Source organism: Salmo trutta, chromosome 12 (genome assembly GCF_901001165.1).
Source record: "Salmo trutta chromosome 12, fSalTru1.1, whole genome shotgun sequence".
In the NCBI taxonomy this organism is placed as follows: domain Eukaryota; kingdom Metazoa; phylum Chordata; class Actinopteri; order Salmoniformes; family Salmonidae; genus Salmo; species Salmo trutta.
In genome coordinates, this window is record NC_042968.1 from 54394864 (window position 1) to 54418225 (window position 23362).

The window sequence follows — 23362 nt, forward strand, 5'->3', positions numbered from 1 at the left end:
TGATGGGGTTCAAGTCCGGGCTCTGGCTTGGTCATTCAAGGACGTTGAGACTTGTCCCGAAGCCACTCCTGCGTTGTCTTGGCCGTGTGCTTAGGGCCATTGTCCTGTTGGAAGGTGAACCTTCGCCCCAGTCTGAGGTCCTGAGCGCTCTGGAGCAGGTTTTCATCAAGCTCTCTGTACTTTGCTCTGTTCATCTTACCTCGATCCTGACTAGTCTCCCAGTCCCTGCCACTGAAAAACATCCCCACAGCATGATGCTGCCACCACCATGCTTCACCGTAGGGATGGTGCCAGGTTTCCTCCAGATGTGAAGCTTGGCATTCAGGCCAAAAGAGTTCAATCTTGGTTTCATCAGACCAGAGAATCTTGTTTCTCATGGTCTGAGAGTCTTTAGGTGCCTTTTGGCAAACTCCAAGAGGGCTGTCATGTGCCTTTTACTGAGGAGTGGCTTCCGTCTGACCATTCTACCATAAAGGCCTGATTGGTGGAGTGCTGCAAAGATGGTTGTCCTTCTGGAAGGTTCTGCCATCTCCACAGAGGAACTCTAGAGCGCTGTCAGAGTGACCAGCAGGTTCTTGGTCACCTCCCTGACCATGGCCCTTCTCTCCTGATTGCTCAATTTGGCCTGACGGCCAGCTCTAGGAAGAGTCTTGGTGGTTCCAAACTTCTTCCATTTAAGAATGATGGAGTCCACTGTGTTCTTGGGGACCGTCAATGCTGCAGAAATGTGTTGGTACCCTGCCCCAGATCTGTGCATCGACACAATCCTGTCTTGGAGCTCTACGGACAATTCCTTCGGCCTCATGGCATGGTTTTGCTCTGACATGCACTGTCAACTCTGGGACCTTATATTGACAGGTGTGTGCCTTTCCAAATCATGTCCAATCAATTGAATTTACCACAGGTGGACTCCAATCAAGTTGTACAAACAGCTCAAGGATGATGAATGGAAACAGGATGCACCTGAGCTCAATTTCAAGTCTCATAGCAAAGGGTCTGAATACTTATGTAAATAAGGTACTGTTTTTTGTTACCACTAAATTAGCCAACAAAAAAAAAACAGTTTGATTTGTCATTGTGTGTAGACTGCTGAGGACTTTTTTTTATTGTTAAAGTAGATAAACAAAAACAAGTCCGTCCCTCAGAAGGGTGGGGAAGGACTGAGGCAAACAAGATGGCCGACCCCTCACAGGGCCGCTGGGAAACACTGTGTCATGTTCATTAGGCACAAAACAGAAGAACACGACTGAAACAGGATTGGACTACCCGAACTTGTCCAATAAGAAATACTTGTTTTTAATATTCCATTGCAAAACATTTTGCTATGGTCTGCACTGTGCACTCTGATCCACTCCAAAGACTCCTACCCCCTCTCTCTTTGATATTTGCAGATCGGAATGAATCAGATAGGTGCACAAGTCATGATGAAAGGTCCCCTAGGCCTGACATAAAAGCTAGGTGGAGCCACCACCTTTTCTTTAGATCAACCAACATTAATTCAATAACTTCTACCCTTCAAGAAAAGGGTAGAAGGCTATGGGCCAGGGGAAGGCATTAGGGGAAGGCCCAAGGGGTTGATTCTGGACCAGGCCGTTCTCTAGGTTTCCAGTCTCTACAGTGGGTAACAGATGTGTACGCTGCAACATAGGAAATTGAGTTTCCTGAAGGAGTCTTTAAGACTGAATACTGACGGACAAGTGCTAAGAGTTACACACATGGTCAGTCGCACACACACGGCCAGCCAAACAGCAGACACACACTCCCACACCTGGACACAGAAGTGATGTGGAATGTTAATGGAACTCAACCTACTGGGCTATCAAGTATGAGAAAATCAACAAGGTGCTTTAGATATGACACAAACACTACGGAAACTTCATGAATCTTGTTGGCCACACAAAAGGAATGCATGAAAGCAGATTGGGTCAGGGTAATCTGCCTCTCTCATCACAGCTCAGACCTAAAGCTAAACGTCTGACTGTGCAAAGGAATGGGCATCAAATCAGTTCTCTTAAAGGGATAGTTCACCGAAAATGTTAAAATACGAAAATGTTCAAATGGATATTTATTAAAATGTTGGGCGATCTATCACTTTAACTAAAGAAAACATACAGGCCTTCATTAGGCATCAATAAGTACTGCATTGAATGGTATAAAACAACAAAAACAAGCAATATTTGGCTCTACATACAAATATGTATGCATCTGAAATGTGGGAGTGTATAAAAGAAAAAAAAATGGACGTATAATTGAACTACTAAAGCAAATCACCACACTTTTGTGCAAATCAACTTTTTTTTTTTTTTTACCACCCTCTATCTAATGCTTGGATGGACGGATTTTGACAACTCACACACACACACACGTACACCCACAGGAGGTTAAGGTGAGTCGCTTTGGCACACAGATAATAAATGAAGGAACAGGCAATGTAACGTTTAGGAAAGGAGGCTGAATTACAACAGGGAGGAGAGGCACACACACACACACACACACCGCGTACACACACAGGTATGCATACACACGCACAATTGCCATGGCTGATTCAATACAAAACATATAATGAATGAGAAGTACAGCTGAGGATAATGCAGCAGCGCCACACACGCTCACACTAGCCAGGTTCAATCACTGCATTTCAGAGATAAGTGATTCACTGATAAACACATCAAGTCTACTCCTAAAAACAGCCTCATGTGACTGTCGGTTGGTCGTCTGAGTAACACACGTAGTTCTGAGGGAGAGAACTGCATTACCCATGAGCCTCCTCTTCTGTGGAACTCTCCTGGGATTTACTGCCACCTGTAGAACCCAGCCAATGAGAGAGAGGAGGAGGGCGTGAGTGGGGAGATGACATCACACAATGACATCACAATGCCACCCGTTATGACTTCCACAATGGCACCGGTGAAACAAATCACAATGCAGCCCACTATGAAGTCACAAAGAATTTAGTCTTTACCTCCTGTGGGGGTACTGTATACACAGTAGATGAAGGAGAAGAGTGGGAAAATAGTGACATACATACCCAGTAGAGAGGGATGAGATAGGGCAGGCAGAAAATGACAGAAATATGGGACGAGAGAGAATGAGGAAACAAATGGGCTTTCCAAGCACTCTCATTCACCCGGACCTGATTGTTTTTATTTTATTTCACCTTTATTTAACCAGGTAGGCCAGTTGAGAACAAGTTCTCATTTACAACTGCGACCTGGCCAAGAATAAAGCAAAGCAGTGTGACAAAACAACAGAGTTACACGTGGGATAAACAAAAGTACAGTCAATAACACAATAGAAAACATCTATATACAGTGTGTGCAAATGGAGTAAGGAGGTAAGGCAATAAATAGGCCATGGTAGTGAAGTAATTACAATTTAGCAAATTAAACACTGGAGTGATAGATGTGCAGATGATGATGTGCAAGTAGAAATACTGGTGTACAAAAGTGCAAAACAAAGTAAATAAAAACAATATGAGGATTAGGTAGGTAGTTGGATGGGTTATTTACAGATGGGCTGTGTACAGCTGCAGCGATCGGTAAGCTGCTCAGATAGCTGGTTCTTGAAGTTAGTGAGGCGGAGCTTTACCTAGCAAAGACTTATAGATGACCTGGAGCCAGTGGGTTTGGCGATGAATATGTAGCGAGGGCCAGCCGATGAGAGCGTACAGGTCGCAGTGGTGGGTGGTATATGGGGCTTTGGTGACAAAACGGATGGCACTGTGATAGACTGCATCCAGTTTGCTGAGTAGAGTGTTGGAGGATATTTTGTAAATGACATCACCAAAGTCGAGGTTCGGTAGGAAAGTCCATTTTACGAGGGTATGTTTGGCAGCGTGAGTGAAGGTGGCTTTGTTGTGAAATAGGAAGCCGATTCTAGATTTCATTTTGGATTGGAGATGCTTAATATGAGTCTGGAAGGAGAGTTTACATTCTAGCCAGACACCTAGGGATTTGTAGTTGTCCACAGACTAAGTCAGAACCGTCCAGAGTAGTGATGCTAGTCGGGCAGGCGGGTGGGGGCAGCGATCGGTTGAAGAGCATGCATTTAGTTTTACTAGCATTTAAGAGCAGTCGGAGGCCACGGAAGGAGTGTTGTATGGCATTGAAGCTCGTTTTGAGGTTTGTTAACACAGTTTCCATAGAAGGGCCAGATGTATACAGAATGGTGTCGTCTGCGTAGAGGTGGATCAAGGAATCACCCGCAGCAAAAGCGACATCATTGATATATACAGAGAAAATAGTCGGCCCGAGAATTGAACCCTGTGGCACCCCCATAGAGACTGCCAGAGGTCCGGACAACAGGCCCTCCGATTTGACACACTGAACTCTATCTGAGAAGTAGTTGGTGAACCAGCAAGGCAGTCATTTGAGAAACCAAGGCTTGTAATCTCATGATTATATCTCTGTGTGACACAAATAAAGGGCACTAAGTATTGAGAGGAAATAGTCTAAGTCTAAAGAACCTCTTCCATCTGAGAAGGTTCCACTCAGCAAGCGTTATTCTAGTGTCTGAGAAGGATCTGCCAAAGAGACAAACCTTTCTTAAGGCCGTATTCAGACTTGAAAATCGGCACGCTTAACTTTCCCATAAACCATTAATTGATGTCAATGGGAGACTTAACATTCAAGTGTAGTGTGAGGATCTCAAGTCTGAATAAAGCCCTTAATGACTCAGGTGGTTTGTGACTGACTGCAAAGAAAATGACTAGACTGTTTTATTCTCTCTCTCTCTCAATGCCTTGGTAACCTTTCAGTATGTATGCATGTATGTGTGTGTGTGAGCGTTATTGATGTCATGCTACTGAGAAGACCATAGCTGTGTTCGAATACCTATACTAACATTCTGTATACTGCATCCTTAAAGAATGGCCAGATGTATACAGACATATTATATATTATTAGTTCATTTTAGTATACTGTAAATGAACGGTATCATTTGAGTTGAGCATACCCAGCGCTTCGCCTGTCTACCGGAAGTTGATGCTATTGCTATGCAACCTCTTGCTAGCATAACAAATGAATAGCTAGACATTTTATGATTTCGGGTGTGTTTGTAAATTCAATCTGGAGTGCCAGAGAGCGCTCAGTTCGTAAATTCAGAGCATTGTCAGATTGTCAGTTCGAAATTCAGAGCGTTTCGCTCTCGGAGAGTTCAGAGTACGCTCTGGCCGAGGAGTAGGGTTGATCCGAGCGTTCTGACCTTACAACGGTAGTCAAGCACCCAAGCTAACTGGCTAACGTTGGCTAGCTACTTCCAGACACAAATGAGAGAACACCTCACTCTGACCATTTTACTCGCCCTAGCCGGGCTGGTTAGGCTGTTTTCATGTTATCCAGATCATTGGTGACGAACTGCGCTGCTGGCAACATTTACTGACACCGCCCATATTCAACTGGTGTTGAGCGTTCATAAATTCACCAGTTATTCTGCACTCTGGCACACTCTGAAATCGGAGTCGATAGCCAGAATTAACAATGTCCACACACTTAGCTAAGAATGACGTGAATAATCAAGTCAATAAACATTGGGCAGTTAGTTAGCATATAGTTATACTGCCTGGCAAGTTTGATGTATTAGCCAACTAACGTTAGGTAACTAGCTAACATACCGGTACATACTGCTGTAATGCTACGCGGTTCCTAAGGATAGCGTACCTAACAAATTGTCAGCCAACATAACTTGTAACGTTACTTATTTGAAAAGTTATTTCTTTATTACATTGCTTAACATTCGTCATAATTAGTTAAAGCAATGAATTTGTAACCACTCTCCTCCATTTTCTTCAAATCTGAAAACGTCAAGCCACGCCCATTTTCTGAAGAATTGCATTATGGGCCCTAAAAGCACAGAAATAGTGTCTACTGCATGTATCCTTCGTATTTTGGCAAATTTAGTACGACATCCAGGAACTTTTGGCATACTAACTATATCCATACTACATACTCAATTTCCATCACAAATAGTACGGTGAGTATGAGTATTCAAACACAGCTCATGACTCTTACCTCATGCACACAGAAAACACTAACAGTAGTTGTCAATGTTGTCAAAGAAAGAAAAGTTTACAGGGAACTCTGGAGTGGCCAGAAGAAAGGACAGGGGAGTGGCCAGAGGACAGGGAAGAAAAGGAAGAGAAAAAAGAAAGAGAGAAGTCTTAGTTCACCCAAAGAGAGTACACAGTAAAGGTTATACATGAGATACGCAACAACAAATATTATCATACTTCAATCTTCAATTATGTCATCGTTCTAGCCCATGGTGTTCGTATATGGGGGTCTGGGAAGGTGTGTGTGGTGTACAGTATGTGCCTATGTACAGTTGAAGTTGGATGTTTACACACACTTAGGTTGGAGTCATTAAAACTCGTATTTCAACCACTCCACAAATTTCTTGTTAACAAACTATAGTTTTGGCAACTCGGTTAGGACATCTACTTTGCGCATGACAAGTAATTTTTCCAACAATTGTTTACAGACAGATTATTTCACTTATAATTCACTGTGTCACAATTGCAGTGGGTCAGAAGTTTATAACAACTAAGTTGACTGTGCCTTTAAACAGCTTGGAAAATTCCATAAAATGATGTCATGGCTTTAGAAGCTTCTGATAGGCTAATTGACATCATTTGAGTCAATTGGAGGTGTACCTGTGGATGTATTTCAGTGCCTCTTTGCTTGACATCATGGGAAAATCAAAATAAAATTGTCCAAGACCTCAGAAAAAAAATGTGTAGACCTCCACAAATCTGGTTCATCCTTGGGAGCAATTTCCAAAAGCCTGAAGGTACCACGTTCATCTGTACAAACAATAGTACGCAAGTATAAACACCATGGGACCACGTAGCCGTCATACCGCTCAGGAAGGAGACGCGTTCTGTCTCCTAGTAATGAACTTACTTTTGTGCGAAAAGTGCAAATCAATCACAGAACAACAGCAAAGGACCTTGTGAAGATGCTGGAGGAAACGGGTACAAAAGTATCTATATCGACAGTCAAACGAGTCCTATATTGACATAACCTGAAAGGCCGCTCGGCAAGGAAGAAGCCACTGCTCCAAAACCGCCATAAAAAAGCCAGACTACGGTTTGCAACTGCATATGGGGACAAAGATCGTACTTTTTGAAGAAATGTCCTCTGGTCTGATAAAACAAAAAGAAAACCGTTTTGCCATAATGACCATCATTATGTTTGGAGGAAAAAGGGGGATGCTTGCAAGCCGAAGAACACCATCCCAACTGTGAAGCACGGGGGTGGCAGCATCATGTTGTGGGTGTGCTTTGCTGCAGGAGGGACTGGTGCACTTCACAAAATAGATGGCATCATGAGGCAGGAAAAGTATGTGGATATATTGAAGCAACATCTCAAGACATCAGTCTTCCAAATAGACAAGGACCCCAAGCATACTTCCAAAGTTGTGTCAAAATGGCTTAAGGACAACAAAGTCAAGGTATTGGAGTGGCCATTACAAAGCCCTGACCTCAATCCTATAGAACATTTGTGGGCAGAACTGAAAAAGCGGGTGCGAGCAAGGAGGCCTACAAATCTGACTCATTTACACCAGCTCTGTCAGGATTAATGGGCCAAAATTCACCCAACTTATTGTGGGAAGCTTGTGGAAGGCTACCCAAAACGTTTGACCCAGGTTAAACAATTTAAAGGCAATGCTACCAAATACTATTTTGAGTGTATGTAAACTTCTGACACACTGGGAATGTGATGAAAGAAATAAAAAGCTGAAATAAATAATTCTCTCTACTATTATTCTGACATTTCACATTCTTAAAATAAAAGTGGTGATCCTAACAGACCTAAGACAGGGATTTTTTTACTAGGATTAAAGGTCAGGAATTGTGAAAAACTGAGTTTAAATGTATTTAGCTAAGGTGTATGTAAACTTCCGACTTCAACTGTATGTGTATGTGACCTACCTTGCGTGGTGATGTTCCTCTCGTTGAGCAGCTTAGTCTGACTGTTGGGCAGGATCTTGATTTCAGAAGGGTCTGGGCTCTGGCCAACACGTGACGCCATCAGAGCATTCAGGTACTGCATGCGAGTCACCTGGCAGAGGGAGGGCACTGTGAGTCTGACACACACACACACACACACACACACACACACACACAGATTCTAACACACACACACCCTCACCCGTATGAGCTGCAGGTCGGTGAGGGCTCGGACGGTGTAGTCAGGACAGTAGCTGGACGAGCTGGTGGCATCTCCCAACTCAAACGGATCCTTGGGAGAACGACGCTGGGTCGACACTGGAGACTGGTGCACTGGACAGACATACAAGTGCATCAAACAAACGCGCACGCGTGCACACACACACACGATGGTGTTGAACTGAAGTTCACAGGAATCTCAAGGGACACAACACCTGTGTCAGCTCATTTTGTGCTTCCCTGTCAAACTGTGCCACCACATTGAAATACAGCATCAAATTATGACACTAACTTTGCATTATGTAATCAAATAACAAAAACAACAGAATACAACATGTAAATGACACTGGTAGGCTGGAACTCAAGATAAAAGCACTAGCTAGCGAATGTTGTGGTGTGACACACCAGAGGGCTGTGTTCATTAGGCATGAAACGGAAGAAAATGTACACACCCCCCAAAAACAAACACTCATTATTGTTTTCCATTGTGAAACGTTTATTATTTTTTTATTCCGTCCAGACCCCTAATGAAATATGTGACGTTACAGAATGTGGATTGTCGTTCAAGTGCAGTCTGTAAATCCAAATGTTGTAACCCCCGAGCTAGACTTGCCATCATCTTGCTGCTTCTACTGTCTGGAAATGTGCAATCTAACCCAGGTCCTAACATTTTTACCCCTGCCAAATTAAGTAGTCAGAGTGGCCTGAAGTTTCTGCATATGTGTGTACAGGTATTCTGCCGAAGCTTGATTTTGTGAATATATGGATTAAAACTGCCGTCACTGATGCATCTATGCTTTCTGAAAATATATATTTACAGACATAAATATTGGCATAAATGGTTACAATGTTTTTCATGCAGATCGTAAATCTAAGGGTGGTGGTGTTGCTGTATACGTAAAAGACAAGTTCTCAGCGGTCGTTCTGACTTCTGTTATTAAAACTAAGCAATTTGAATATTTGTCCATGAACCTAAACCTCGACTCATCATTAAATATTGTTGTATCTTGTTGTTATAGACCTCCATCTGCTACTGCTGGCTCTCTGGATAGTATTTTCTAATTGTCATCACAGCATGTCAACTCTGAGTTTGTCTTGATGGGTGATCCTGAATCAGGATTGGTTAACCAGCCATGACTACGCATTTTTGGGTCTCCTTGATAAGATCTGTTTTTTCATTAAAAGGTTAAGCTGTCGGCAACACACACTACGGAATGTGTGGTCGACCAGCTTCATTATTGCAATAATTAAATCCGATGTTAAATAAAGATGATTGTTTGAAGAAATGACAAAGTCTCTCTCAGTATACATGCATTTCCACAACATTTCTGGCAACGAGGAGAAGATCTGCAACTTCACCTGTTGACCGCTCCTGAAGATCTGTGTAAACTGTGCACCGGGGATCCGAAATTGGGATCTCTGGGAAACCGCACTTATGATAGAGCAGCTGGACCCGCCTAAGACCTGAGAGGAAGTGGACGCGGGTGGATGCCAGATACCAAAATGAGTACCGAGAGAGGTAGGCTTAGACAATCTATCAATAAGTGATGAAAATATAAAATATTAAAAATATTAAAATAATAGCCCCTGTTGAGGGTATGCTCAGAGCGAGGTCTTCCTTAAGAGGGCCACAGCTGAGGTAACTAGCAGGACTGAGTTGAGTTGATAAGAGTGTTCTTAAGTGAGTTATCCTTGGACATGATTGTTAAATTTGCCAGTTGCGGGTAACCAAAAGTCCAGATCCGTGGTACTGGGTTGATCACAGTAGGACTGGTGAGGTTAATGTGTAGAGCGAGGAACTAGAGCGCAAGTGGACTTGCGAGAGAACTCGGCTTGGTGAAAGCTCATTGAACGAGGGACTAGGGTGCAGGTGACGCCTCACGAGGGCATCTGGCTTGGTGAAAGCTCATTGAACGAGGGACTAGGGTGCAGGTGACGCCTCACGAGGGCATCTGGCTTGGTGAAAGCTCATTGAACGAGGGACTAGGGTGCAGGTGACGCCTCACGAGGGCATCTGGCTTGGTGAAAGCTCATTGAACGAGGGACTAGGGTGCAGGTGACGCCTCACGAGGGCATCTGGCTTGGTGAAGTTCAAACTATACCATGGAATGTTTTGATAAAATGTTTTGATAAATGAGGTAAACAGGTATGCCCTTACTATTGTTAGATGTTATTGTTTTGATATTCCTGGTACTTGGATTGGACCGTGTTACATTGTTAGATAGGAGACATGGGTACTCTGTTGGTAGATCTGCAGATTTGGATAGACATAAGAGAATCTACTCCACAGTAATCGCAGTAGGCAATATCCCAGTGTGGATACAGCACCCCGTTTTGGGACCACTAATTAGGCAATATTTTGATAATAGTATGGGTTTCCCTGTTCATACAGACAGGGTTTGAAATCTAAAAACAGAGCTAACCGGTTTTTCCTCGTCTGTCTCATTCACCTGCGTGTCCTATGTTCGTGAGTGTGATATGAGAGTTGTGTGAGTGTGGAAATAAGTGTTAATTTCAAGTTTGGATAATAAGATATAGAAATGTGTATAATAAGCTGATTTAAAATCTGGATAACAAGTTTCGATATGTAGCATTATCTTGGGGTTCCGTATTTTAGAACAGTAGCGGCAAGTGTATAATGAATGTCGATTCAGCTTGTTGACTGCTAATTTATTTCCCTGTGCGCATGTGAAATATTTGCAAAGAAACAGTTGGATGAACTTTAAGGCTATTTTCTGGTAATTGTGTCGTTTTTGTGTGCCAGATGTTAAGACTACACAGCATTATAAATGGGTCATTTGTGGGATTTACTTGTCATTTCAATAGGCATAGGTTCTAGCTTACTGACTCAAATCGGGGTTTCTGATTGCAATTCAACTATTGCCATGTTTTTCTTAGACATAGCAGCCAGTGTTCGTTTTAAGATAGAGCAGTGATCATGATAAAACAAGGCTACAACAGCAATGGATCGAAGTTGTGGGTAGTAAGAGGCTATAGTTTTGTGCCCATCGAAATGTGTCTTTTCCTTAAGAATTGGCTGATGTATTTTATACATTTGGCGCATTACAGGTTCATCTTAAAATCATAGACGTTTAATAAGTGTGAAGCAGAGGTTGGTATTACAAATATAGAGTAATATTGTTGGGATAGACCACAACGTAAACACTGCCTTCTAGTAAGGAGAGAATAATTATGTTTTGGTTTATTTTATTTTATAAACCTTTCGATGGGTGACAGTGACAAAGACATTGATAATGAGTGAGTGATGTGAGTGGTATATGTTAGTGTGTTTTTTTGGATAGCACTAATAATGCCATATGAGTAATTTGAAGAAGCTGAGGTTTCAATACTAGGTTAGATGATTGAGCCTTGCGATTGAAAAATGGATAAGCTGTGGTTGAAAGCGAGCGGGCTGTAAGGGAAGCGTTGGGACATTTGGAGCAGAGGTATGAGAAATGTTCTTTGACAGTTTTTGATTCTTGTTGCTCGGTTTTATAGTTTGGGTAACAGCAGTGAATTGGAGCAGGAAGGTAATGTCATTTTAAACGATCATCTGTTTCCATTACGTGGAACAGTGTCAAGTATTTCAAGTGAATGTTTTATTATTGAGCTGCTGTCAGCGCCAACGTTTTGTAGGTCCTAGATTTGTTAAGAGGTTTTATATTTTTACTAAACTAATTCAACAGGTTAAAATGATAAGATTACTAGAAAGGGGCTCTCTGATTGTTTACCATAGGTGTCTATTCCACTTAATGGAACACTATTATCTGATGTGTTTTGAGTAGGATTGTTTTCTTCCAGGACTGATGGAAGTCCACTACAGTATGTATGTTATGGGAGCTCCCACATGAAATAAATCCTGGCAAATTGTTTGTTTTTACCTTACATTATGAATATTTGTTAGTGTTTTTCATGCTTTGTCTGATTTATTGTGAGTCGTCTATTTCATTTGGTTTTAGTGGGTTTTTCACAGGTTAGAGCCAAGTTATCTTAAAGGGGCACACAAAGTTTTTATTTTGAGTTAATTGAACACGTGAATTCTTTGATAAGAAATGTACTGCATAAACTTACTGTAATCTGGGATATGAAACGTATGAAATATTTGACTGTTTTTAAATAATTGATCGAATAGCGAAAGAAACACTTATTTGAAGGGTTTGAATGAGATTTGACCTCTGTCCTGACTTTCTAGTGTGGTTTAATCACCCTCACTGGAAAGCCCGAGAGACGTTGGGTGATGATTTAAAGGTCATATGTAATACTGATTTGAAGGTAATTTGTAATACTGATAATTATGTAGTTTATAATGAATGAATGTGTGATTCGGACCACGAGAAGGATAGACCTGTCTCTAGTGTATTTTACTATGAGCTTATGGGTAAAATAAATAATATTTATGGAGTTAAAGGTAATAATTATAATTTGATTTGCAGTGTTGTTTTTTTTACACATTAATCACGTTGGGAGTCATGTGCGTAAACTTCAATCCAAAAACCCTCAGAGGACTGGTAATTCCCCCATTTTGACATATCGAGTGATATGTAAAAGTGTATTGAGTGATGTATGAAGGAATGGATTGTTGTGTTGTTTGTTTCTATGCAAATCTCGCCAGATTGGGTCTGCTGAATGATTGAGATTACTCCCTAACTTCCTGATCCTGTGACTCTGCGATGAGGTCGACAGTGTGATAGGGGAGTATAAACCAAGTTGAAAAATGGTTTCAACATTCTTGAAACCATTTATTTTCTTTGACGTTTGTCTTAGAAATTTGCATTGAGAATATTGGTAGTAGTAATAATTTGTCATACAGTAAATAATTTGTTGGGTTTCTTGAATTTGTCTGGATTTCTTGAACCGGAACTGCCTAAGCTAAACTGTTGTTCTGATCTGTCCTCTCTCTCGACGAAGGGGACTACAGATAGTATCTAGATGCATGGAAGGGACAATTTGACCAAACGGTGTGGACCTCAAAACCCCCTCTAACAGGCTGAAGAAAGTTCAATACGGTCCTGTCCTGCACCATTTCTATCGAGAGACCTGAGTCCGAGCCAGCAACCTGTACACAGCATCCAATCGAAGATATCAACTGCTTTTCTCTCGTGCTTTTTTCTCTCGGGAGTGCGACGTGGAGTCCACGTGGAGTGAGCATGGAGAGAGATCAGATCCAAAACTTCTCTCATGTTGCTTGTATACTGGTTGGCAAATGGACAAGACATAATAGGCATTAGTGGTGGGGCTCAGGTGAGACAGTCCGTCTGGGAAAATGTGATTATTCCTTAGACATTGAAATTGGGACATTATCATGGGCCATCCACTTTGAACTGTGAAGCCATCTGAAGAAGACAACGAAGAAACGCCAGAAGATTGAGCGCCAGGGAAAGGGGTGTGGTTAGTCAACTGTGCCCGTAATCGATTTAGACTTGTCTAAAATTGTTTATTTTGGGGTATCAGGTTGATTGAGGTCAACACACTGCTAAATTTATAGAAATTTAGGCTAAGAATGCATTGAGATACTGATCTGTGATGAGAAAGTTAATGCAACACACACACACAAAGGTACAGACACATGCATACATTGTGATATTGTTGTATGGTGGTATTAAACATTTTGTATTGTAGATATGTAGTGGTGTAATAATGTTATATGATGTACCGTTTTATCTTTTGTTTTATATGTAAGTGCTTTAATATGTTTGGACCCCAGGAAGAGTAGTTGCTGCCTTGGCAGCAGCTAATGGGGATCCCTAATAAATACAAAATCTAAATTCTATGCAATACCTACAATCTCACTCAGATTGTCAACACTGTAACTAGGTTGAATATAAAGTATCCTCTGAAATCCTCTTTCATTGATTTGATCTTAACCAATACTCCTCATCGTTTTAATGCTTCTGGTATTTTTGCAAATGACATTAGTGATCACTGTGCTATTGCCTGTGTGAAAGATGGTAAAATTCCTAAGTGATCTCCACGTGTTGTTACGATAAGAAACTGGAAGCAGTTTGATATTCAAGGTTTTTTTTACACGATGTATTTAGCATTGAACGGAATAGAATTGAATTAATCCCCGATGTTGAATTAGCCTTTTCTTACTTCCAAAACGCATTCCAGGATGTATGCAATAGGGGTGCCCATTTAAACAAATTCAGGACTAAGGGCAGAGAGAACCCTTGGTTTACTGATGAACTTACTAAAACCATAAGGGAATGAAATGCTTTGTGGGCTAGAGCAAGAGGGTCTGATTCGGCAGACGATTGGGTGGCTTTTTAAGGTCTTTGAAATCTGGGTGTGGCTATGACCCGAAAACTGAAAGCAGACCACTACCTTAAATCTACATCGGATAATTTAAATAATCCCTCCAAATTTTTGCAAGTAGTGAAAGGTTTGGAGTGCATAAAAGATACACAGCTTCCCAAACAATTGTCGGTAGACACAGATTGTCACTGAGAGAACCTCTATTCGGAAAGCCTTAAATCAACATTTTCTAGATGCAGGCAGTTCATTTGAAAAGGTTACAGGTCTAAATGAGCCCCCTGTGAATTTACCCGACACCCCTGTGCACTCCTTTGCCAGGTTCTCCTTCTCATCCATCTCTGTTTCAGAAGTACGTAAAGCCCTGAAAGAAATTAATAGAAAGAAATCCCCTATCCCTGATGATCTAGACTCCCGCCTCCCACACCTAGCTGCAGACATCATTGCTCCCCACTTAACACATATTTTTAATCTCACGCTTGATGTTAAGGAAATCCTGAAGTTACTGAAATCTGCTTTTGTACTGCCTCGCCTGTAAGGTGGAGATCCTTCACTGCTTGACAACTATCGACCCATATCAAAATTGTATGTACTTTCTAAGGTACTGGAATCATCAGTTAGTAGGCAGCTGAAGGCTTACCTCCATGAAAACAACATCTTATAGAATGCAATCAGGTTTTAGGTCTGGCCATAGCACGGTTTCAGCAACATTAAAGGTTTTAAATGACATCCACTGTGCTCTTGATAAGAAGTTACAGTGTGTGTCTGTCTTTATTGATTTGTCAAAGGCATTTGACACCATGGACCATGCTGTGTTGGTGCAAAAGTTAAGATGTTGTGGAATTACTGGTCATGCTCTAGATAGGTAGTTTATAAACCAATCAAATTGTACACAATGTGTAATGGTGGATGGTTGTAAATCTGAGTTGTTTCGGCAAGGTTCTATTTTGGGCCCACTGTTGTTCATTTTATATATCAACAACATTGGGGATCATATTGAAACAGCGGATGTTCATTTTTATGCAGATGATACTGTTCTTTATTCAAGTTGTATCAATTCATCTTTAGCTTTTGAAAATGCCCAAAGAGCATTTAACGCCATACAACAGAATCTGTATGATTTGAAGCTGGTTATGAATTTGGATAAAACAAAATGCATGGTATTTTCAAATGCCAGGCATGCTACTAATCATGTCATTGCTACATTGTATGGACATACTATAGAGCAAGTTAATGTGTACAAATATTTAGGAGTGTGGGTGGATGACAAGCTGAGCTTCACTGTTCACGTAGAGAACTTGGTAAGGAAGCTCGAGCTGAGAATAGGTTTTTATTACCTGCATAAGGATTGTTTTTTCTCTGGAGGCCAGGAAGGAGCTGGTACAATGTACGTTACTGGCGGTTTTAGATTTTAGTGATGTTATATATATATGCCTCAGCCACTACCCTGAGAGCACTTGATTCAGTGTATCATGCAGCCCTCAGGTTCATTACAAATCAAAAACGTCTAACACATCATTGTGATCTCTACAGCGCTGTTGGCTGGTTGTCATTGACCTTGCGTAGGCTTAAACAATGGTCTACACTGATTTAGGAGGCCATACTGGGTAAAATGCCACTTTCGCTCTTTTTTAATCAGGCCAGTAAATAAATATATTTTTTTTTAACAGTACCAAGAACAGCTTTTAACAGTACCAAGAATTAGAGCAGGTCATGGTAGAAATAGTGTTAGTTACTGAGCTCCGTGGTCCTGGAATTCTCTCCTGAACATTTAAAAATGTGATCTAGTCACGTTGGTGGAGTTTAAACACACTTGGTCGATTTAAATATCATTGAAGTGTGTAATTGTCTTTAGGACAGCTGTTTCTTTACATAATATGTAATAGTTGTACTGTACGTGTGTCTATAGTTTTGTCCCAATGTTGCGGTAGTGTAAGTAAGTTGTTTTTTCGGAAACTTTGTTCCCCCTGCTGCTGTTGGACCAGGTCTCGCTTGAAAAATTGATTTTATCTCAATGAGAAAAACCTGTCTAAATACAGGTTCAATAAAAACAATAATAATGAGCTCGACCCAGGTAATGGTAGTGAGGTATTTGTGTGTCCTGCAGTTCTGTGGCTTACCTGAGGTTGGCGCTGTGAGTGCAGACACACCGTAGTATGTGAACGCTCCGTTCTCAAACTTCAAGCCCTCTTTACCGATCTCCACCTCCACGCGGCCCTACAGAGACAGTCAGTTAAAGTAAAACACATGCATGTGCCAACGCACAAAACCCACATACACGTCTGGAGAAACCCACGCGTACACAGACCTGTAGTAGCAGTATGAAGGACTATAAGGGGTGGTTGCGTGTTTAGAAGTAACGATCACATACACACAGACAGACCAAACACACACACACTGACCTGTAGTAGCAGTATGAAGTAGTCTACAGGGTGGTTGCGTGTGTAAAGGTAGTGGTCACACACACACTGACCTGTAGTAGCAGTATGAAGTAGTCTACAGGGTGGTTGCGTGTGTAAAGGTAGTGGTCACACACACACTGACCTGTAGTAGCAGTATGAAGTAGTCTACAGGGTGGTTGCGTGTGTAAAGGTAGTGGTCACACACACACTGACCTGTAGTAGCAGTATGAAGTAGTCTACAGGGTGGTTGTGTGTGTAGAGGTAGTGGTCACACACACACACTGACCTGTAGTAGCAGTATGAAGTAGTCTACAGGGTGGTTGTGTGTGTAGAGGTAGTGGTCACACACACACACTGACCTGTAGTAGCAGTATGAAGTAGTCTACAGGGTGGTTGCGTGTGTAAAGGTAGTGGTCACACACACACACTGACCTGTAGTAGCAGTATGAAGTAGTCTACAGGGTGGTTGCGTGTGTAAAGGTAGTGGTCACACACACACTGACCTGTAGTAGCAGTATGAAGTAGTCTACAGGGTGGTTGCGTGTGTAAAGGTAGTGGTCACACACACACTGACCTGTAGTAGCAGTATGAAGTAGTCTACAGGGTGGTTGTGTGTGTAGAGGTAGTGGTCACACACACACACTGACCTGTAGTAGCAGTATGAAGTAGTCTACAGGGTGGTTGCGTGTGTAAAGGTAGTGGTCACACACACACTGACCTGTAGTAGCAGTATGAAGTAGTCTACAGGGTGGTTGCGTGTGTAAAGGTAGTGGTCACACACACACTGACCTGTAGTAGCAGTATGAAGTAGTCTACAGGGTGGTTGCGTGTGTAAAGGTAGTGGTCACACACACACTGACCTGTAGTAGCAGTATGAAGTAGTCTATGGGGTGGTTGCGTGTGTAAAGGTAGTGGTCACACACACACTGACCTGTAGTAGCAGTATGAAGTAGTCTACAGGGTGGTTGCGTGTGTAAAGGTAGTGGTCCGGGCTCAGGCGGTTGGAGGGGTCAAAGTGGACTTCCTGGTTGACACTGGGGTGACGCAGCAGGTGGAACAACACCTTCTCTGACACACGGGCTGGACTGAAGTGTTCTACCTCTGTAAGGAGACACACACAGTTACAGGAGAGGACACACACACACACACACACACACACTGGAACAGCATCTTCTTAGGACCTTTCCAAGAAACACTCATTATCATTGCTTTGCACAAGCGTGTTGCCAAATACACAGGTCTGTGTTGCTTTCGTTATCCAATACATTTGTGTAGGGCTGGGGCAAAAGCCTGTACACCTCGCAACCAGGAGCGGGTTTGGCGATCCCTGGCCTATGGTTTCATCACTGATCAAAAGTACACTCAATTGTAATTAGAAAAGACAAGCTATGTAACTAGCTAGTCTATTCTATTGTATTCTACATTCTGTTCTGTTTTAAGTCCAAACCTGATGGGCTTAAAATGGCTCCATGTCAAGCAGCTGAAGAGGACAGAAATGTCAAACAACAGAGACCCACATCCAAAGTCTACGTCCTACAACACACACAGATTAACTATGCCTCTTGAATATCCATTCCTGCATATTTTCCACTGTGAGTATTTAGCTTGTGTTTCCATTGACTTCTATTTCAGTGATATAATCATTACTAGTGGTGTTTAACAGGGGCACAACTTTGGTTTTAGAAGTGGGGGGGACATTATTTAATTATTTTTTATATAGTCGGATAAACACTCCAAACAGCCTACCCGACCATTTGGAGGTGTCCGCATGGTCCTAAAGCACACAGTTGCCTTGTTTTGTTTCACATTCCAATGATAAAACTGAGGGGGACTAAACCCGTCCCCAGTGAAAGTTTAATGCCCAGTGGTGCAACTGTCACTGTCCTGGTAAACCACTGACTGAGTGGGAAGGTTAGGGTCTTAACAGGCCGGATACATGAGAAGTGTGGGTGTCTCTGTGCATTTCATTTACTCATTTTAAGGAGTCTTTCTAACGCATGGACACACACGTACTCCAACCCTCACCTCTGGACAGGAAGCGGTGTGTGGCCAGCAGTAGCTGGGGCGAGGTGCGGATCTTGGGTTCGCCCTCGGGAAGTTTGAAGAGAGAGAATTCTTCGTGGACGCTGCGGGGCTCCAGGGAAATCTCCAGAGGGGCCAGAGGACGCTTCACCTTCATGTCGACTACAGAGAGACAGGGTGGAGGGAGAGGGGTTAGGGGACAGGAGGGAGAGGGGTTAGGGGACAGGAGGAAGGGAGAGGGGTTAGAACAGGAGGACAGAGAGGGCAGGAGAGGAGGGATATAAATTGTAGGCAGACAGAAGAAAATTCTAGCAATCATACTAAATACAAAATGCTGTCCTCTTACCTAGTAACCCATTACACATACGCTCTCTGTATCTCATTCATTCCCATACACACACTCTTACATTCTCTTCATTCTCACACACAAAATCTATTTGTCTTACTGTATCCGTCAGACTCATCTAGGATCTCTGATTTGATGATCTCCTCGATGACGTCCTCCAAGGTGACCAATCCCAGAACCTCATAAAAGGGGTCTCCCTCCCCCTCGTTGTTCACCTTTTGAACGATGGCCAGGGCTGAGTTCCCTGGAGAGAGGGGTAAAAGGTCAGGAGAGCTGGGCCCATCAAAGGTGAATTCATAAGCGGATCACAACTTTGGCTGTCCACAAGGCAGGACTACGTAGGTGACATTAAAGAAATGACTTGACTTTATTGGCTATCTTTCTAAAACTATCCCCACCCGTGCGCGTGCACGCAAGCATGCACAGTCTCACCTTTCTTGAACTCCTCCAGCATGGCGTCCAGTTTGGTGTCGTTGAAGACAAAGTGCAGAGGGTGGTTGTAGAACTTGGTGATAGTTGTCATGGGAGTACAGTCATCAGGGTCGACCAGAGCCAGGTCCTTCACGTACAGTATCTCCACGATGTTGGACCTGGGTAAATTACATGAGATACCTGTTAGTGTGTGTATGCATGCGTGTGTGCGTCAGGGGAGAATAACTGCCCCCCCCGCCCCCCATTCAAAACACGGAAGCTCAAGGCCGTCCGCGTTTAAGCAGTAAACGGGATCCCCCATTATAGCGAATGGGAAAATGGCAATCTTGGTGGTCAATCTGTGTAAATATATATTTATGTTTTTAACCAATGGCACCAATTATTGCTTATGATAGACCAGATGTAAGACCTTAAGCTGATAATTTTTTTAAATGCACACAGAAGTAGCTATAAACTGCATATTATGTCTCCATGAGACTCCATCTTAACCGACTTCGTTTGGCTTCAATGCGCTCTTGAGTCTTCACATAAGAAGGAATGGTGTCACGTGATCGATAGCTTTGTCCATTCATAGAACCAGTCATTGGTGTGTGGCCCCTTTAAGTGTGTGTCAGATCTTCCCACCTCTCCTCTTCGTAGATTGGGACACGCGTGTATCCACTCTGCATGATCTCTGACATGGTGGAGAAGTCCAGCACAGCGGTGGAAGACAGCATGAAGCAGTCCTTGAGCGGAGTCAGGATGTCCTCCACTGTCTTACTGCGCAGCGCACCACGGCTGAACTCCTCCTTCACAAATTCACTGCAATGGAATCACAACAACCATGAGAACGGAGGGATCACATGTATATCATATAGAGCGCCTTCAAAGAACTTTACAAACGCTCAAAAACCCTAGGCAGAGGAAGGATAACTACAGTGCTAGAGAGCTATGAGAGTAAAAACTTTTGTTACAGTCCAGCACTCACCAACCTGATCAGGTTAATGCTAGGCTGGAACAAAAGCCTGCACCCGTTGGCCACCCCATTCATAGAGCAGTGTGTGCCACCCATGAACACAACACACATACACGGTCATCTGAATGTGTGTGTGTGTGTGTGTCAGGTACCTGTAGGGGTCGTTGACGTTGGTGCGGATCATCTCCATGGTCCTCTCCCTCACGCCGCAGGTGCTGATGTCACGCCTCAGTGCCAGATCCAGCACCAGGCCCAGTGGGCACGACAGTGGGCACGTCAGCACCATACACACCTGGTAGTTAGAGAAGGAGGAGCCTGTTCCATTATATTGTATTAAGAAAAAGTATGATAAAGGGTCCTAGACGCCACCCGTCCCACTAGATGCTAAAGGAAACTTAGGTTGTGTTCATTAGGGCAGTGGTTCTCACACCTCTCCTCAGGGATCCCCGGACATTTCACAATTTTGTTGTAGTCCTGAAGTAGCTCCCCCGTCACCTAGTCAAGAGACGTGTTCCCCTGCGCAGATATTGCACGCATGAACCAATGGTTGAGTGCCACGTCACCAACTGTGCCGCCGGGCACTAGATCGCTATAACACACGATGTGTTTAGCTGATACGTAAAATACCTATCCAGGAGTTGTAAGATCCGGCACGTGTCAGCCACGTCTGAGCGGAGGAACACGACCAAAGGCTCGGTTGAGTTGACAAGTTGAATCAGGTGTGCTAAGTCTGGAACTGATCAAATACATGTAACGGCCAGGGGTCCCCAAGGAAATGTAGGAGAACCACTGCATTAGGGCATGCAACAGAAAAGGTCTTCAAACGGAAAACAAAAAGGTAGTCCCTCCCTGTCCCCGTTTCCTTCTGGTTGTTGCCTAATGAACACAACCCTGGCTTTTTAAAAACGTCTCCATACAGACCTGTGCCAGCCAGGTGAGGCCTGGGGCCAGCTGGAAGCCGTAGCCGGAACACACTATATGTGGAACCAGCTCTGACACCAGGAAGATGAGGAACCCGCTGGTGAAGACGGCGGGTGCTATGGAACCGACGGCCCGGTAGAGCAGCACACCTAGAACCGAATGGCCCAGAGCGCACAGGAAAAGCAGGGAACACACCTAGAACCGAGAGTGGAGAGATGTGGAGTTAGATAGTGTGGAGCCAGAGAGATGTTATACATCTGAATATTCTCGAGGGTAGTGCAGGGGTCTCCGGTCCTGGAGAGCTACTGGGTGGGTGTGCAGGCTGTGGTTCCAATCTGGACACAAGGTGATTATCTGAAACATGTGCGTTAGTGCTGGGATGGAACAAAAGCCTGCATGCATACCCAGAATCCTGGCTCTACAGGACTGGTGTAAGTTGGAGACCCCCCAAATCCTGGTGTTTAATTGTGTGTGTGTATACTAGGGACCCACCAGGAAGTTGCCCCTTCTCCGGATGGGCTCGAGGCGCTTGGCGGCCCGTTTGTCTTCCTCAGAGCCGCAGCTGTGCAGGACATAGAGTTCCAGAGGGTCCAGCCACAGCAGGCTGAGGTTCACGGTCCTCAGTACCCCACACACCAGGATCAGCAGCAAAATCAGCACCACCACACCCCATGGAGGGATGTAGTCCGCTGGGAGACCATTTTCGTTGTTGATCCGCAGCCTGTCCAATCCCACTGACACCCAACTCCCGCTCTTCAGCACACACAGGTGGTAGGTCGGGTTGGCATCATCCCCTGCAGCGAGAGACATAATGCTCTTGTCCCGCACCTTTACCTCTATCAGCCCGCTGTACTCCTCGTCCGCCGTGACCTCCCCGATGACCTGGAAGGCGGAGGTGTCACGGCGGGTCTCCTGTCCACACGGGTCGGCTGCATCCCCCACCGCCCCGGCCTCCCCCAGTCTAGCCCCAGCGAACGCCACCCACGGCCAGGTACCATTCAGATCCGAGCCGAACAGCCGGAGCTTAAAACTGGCCCCTTGCGGCGCAGAGATGATCCTCTCCTTCATATACACCCGGCCTTCTGGGTCCTCCAGTCGCAACCCCAGAACCCGCGGGGCTTGCTGACTGCAGGCGCCGTCCCCGATCCTCCCGCAGAGCAACAATATCATCAACAAGAACCGTAGGTCTGCCAAGCTGGCCACCATATTGGAATTGGGCAGCTGGGCTCTGCGCGAATCATGTGACTGCCTGCCCCTCGCAGCTGCCCGCCCACGGAGGCTCTGCGAGCCACACAGCGCTCAGAGAAAAACTGGTTCCCTTTTGACGCCATTTTGGGGAGAAAGTGCATTGGTTTAGTGTCATCCGCTGCTCTTGTTCAGAGCCGCAATGGACGCACTTTCCTCGTAAACTAAACCCACATTCTCAGAAACTAACCAATGAGAGTCCATGGCTGATGACATCCAATGGGTGCGGGGAAAATGAGTATCGTGCCACGCCCATCTTTGTTTGAGAGTCTTGAAAACAAGTCAAATTTAAAGGGGCTTCGTCAATATTCCTTGACGCATAATAGATATTACTTAGGCAGGCTAATGACTATGTAACTAACCATTTGTCGTTTTTTGTTTGTTTTCCTTCGTTTGATGGATATTGTTATCATCAGCTTTGTTCTGTGCAATGAAAACACAGATCTAGGATCAGTTAACCCTAAATCCTAACCTCAACTATTCTGGGGAGGGCGCACAAAATATACGCAGACCAGCACCTAATAGGGACAAAGTCATCATCCTCTGTGCACAGACAGCTCCCTCTGATACATAGCCATGTACTTTGGGATACATCCACAAGAGAATCCTAAACAGTCTGG

General features: G+C 43.8%; 1 protein-coding gene across 1 annotated transcript; it reads right to left on the reverse strand.

Annotated features, from left to right (window-relative positions):
* Window positions 1-1106: 1106 nt before the first annotated feature.
* Window positions 1107-22721, reverse strand: LOC115203803 (metal transporter CNNM3). The gene is made up of 12 exons (XM_029768811.1): window positions 21990-22721; window positions 21498-21692; window positions 20729-20868; window positions 20246-20422; window positions 19622-19779; window positions 19290-19433; window positions 18847-19005; window positions 17753-17922; window positions 16540-16636; window positions 8151-8281; window positions 7931-8060; window positions 1107-2802 (listed from the first exon to the last, which is right to left on the reverse strand). Exons 1-12 carry the CDS (start codon window positions 22701-22703, stop codon window positions 2753-2755), a joined length of 2265 nt encoding a protein of 754 aa, XP_029624671.1. The 5' UTR covers window positions 22704-22721; the 3' UTR covers window positions 1107-2752.
* Between the last annotated feature and the right edge of the window lie 641 nt (window positions 22722-23362).

What these genes read in the sequence shown, in the direction of transcription:
- LOC115203803 (XM_029768811.1), bottom strand. Translation starts at nt 22,703, where the DNA reads ATGGTGGCCAGCTTGGCAGACCTACGGTTCTTGTTGATGATATTGTTG. An exon ending in ACACCGCTTCCTGTCCAGAG is followed by an intron (nt 17,923 to 18,846) that starts GTGAGGGTTGGA and finishes GTCTCCTTACAG; the next exon opens with AGGTAGAACACTTCAGTCCA. An exon ending in CCGACCTGCAGCTCATACGG is followed by an intron (nt 8,061 to 8,150) that starts GTGAGGGTGTGT and finishes TCCCTCTGCCAG; the next exon opens with GTGACTCGCATGCAGTACCT.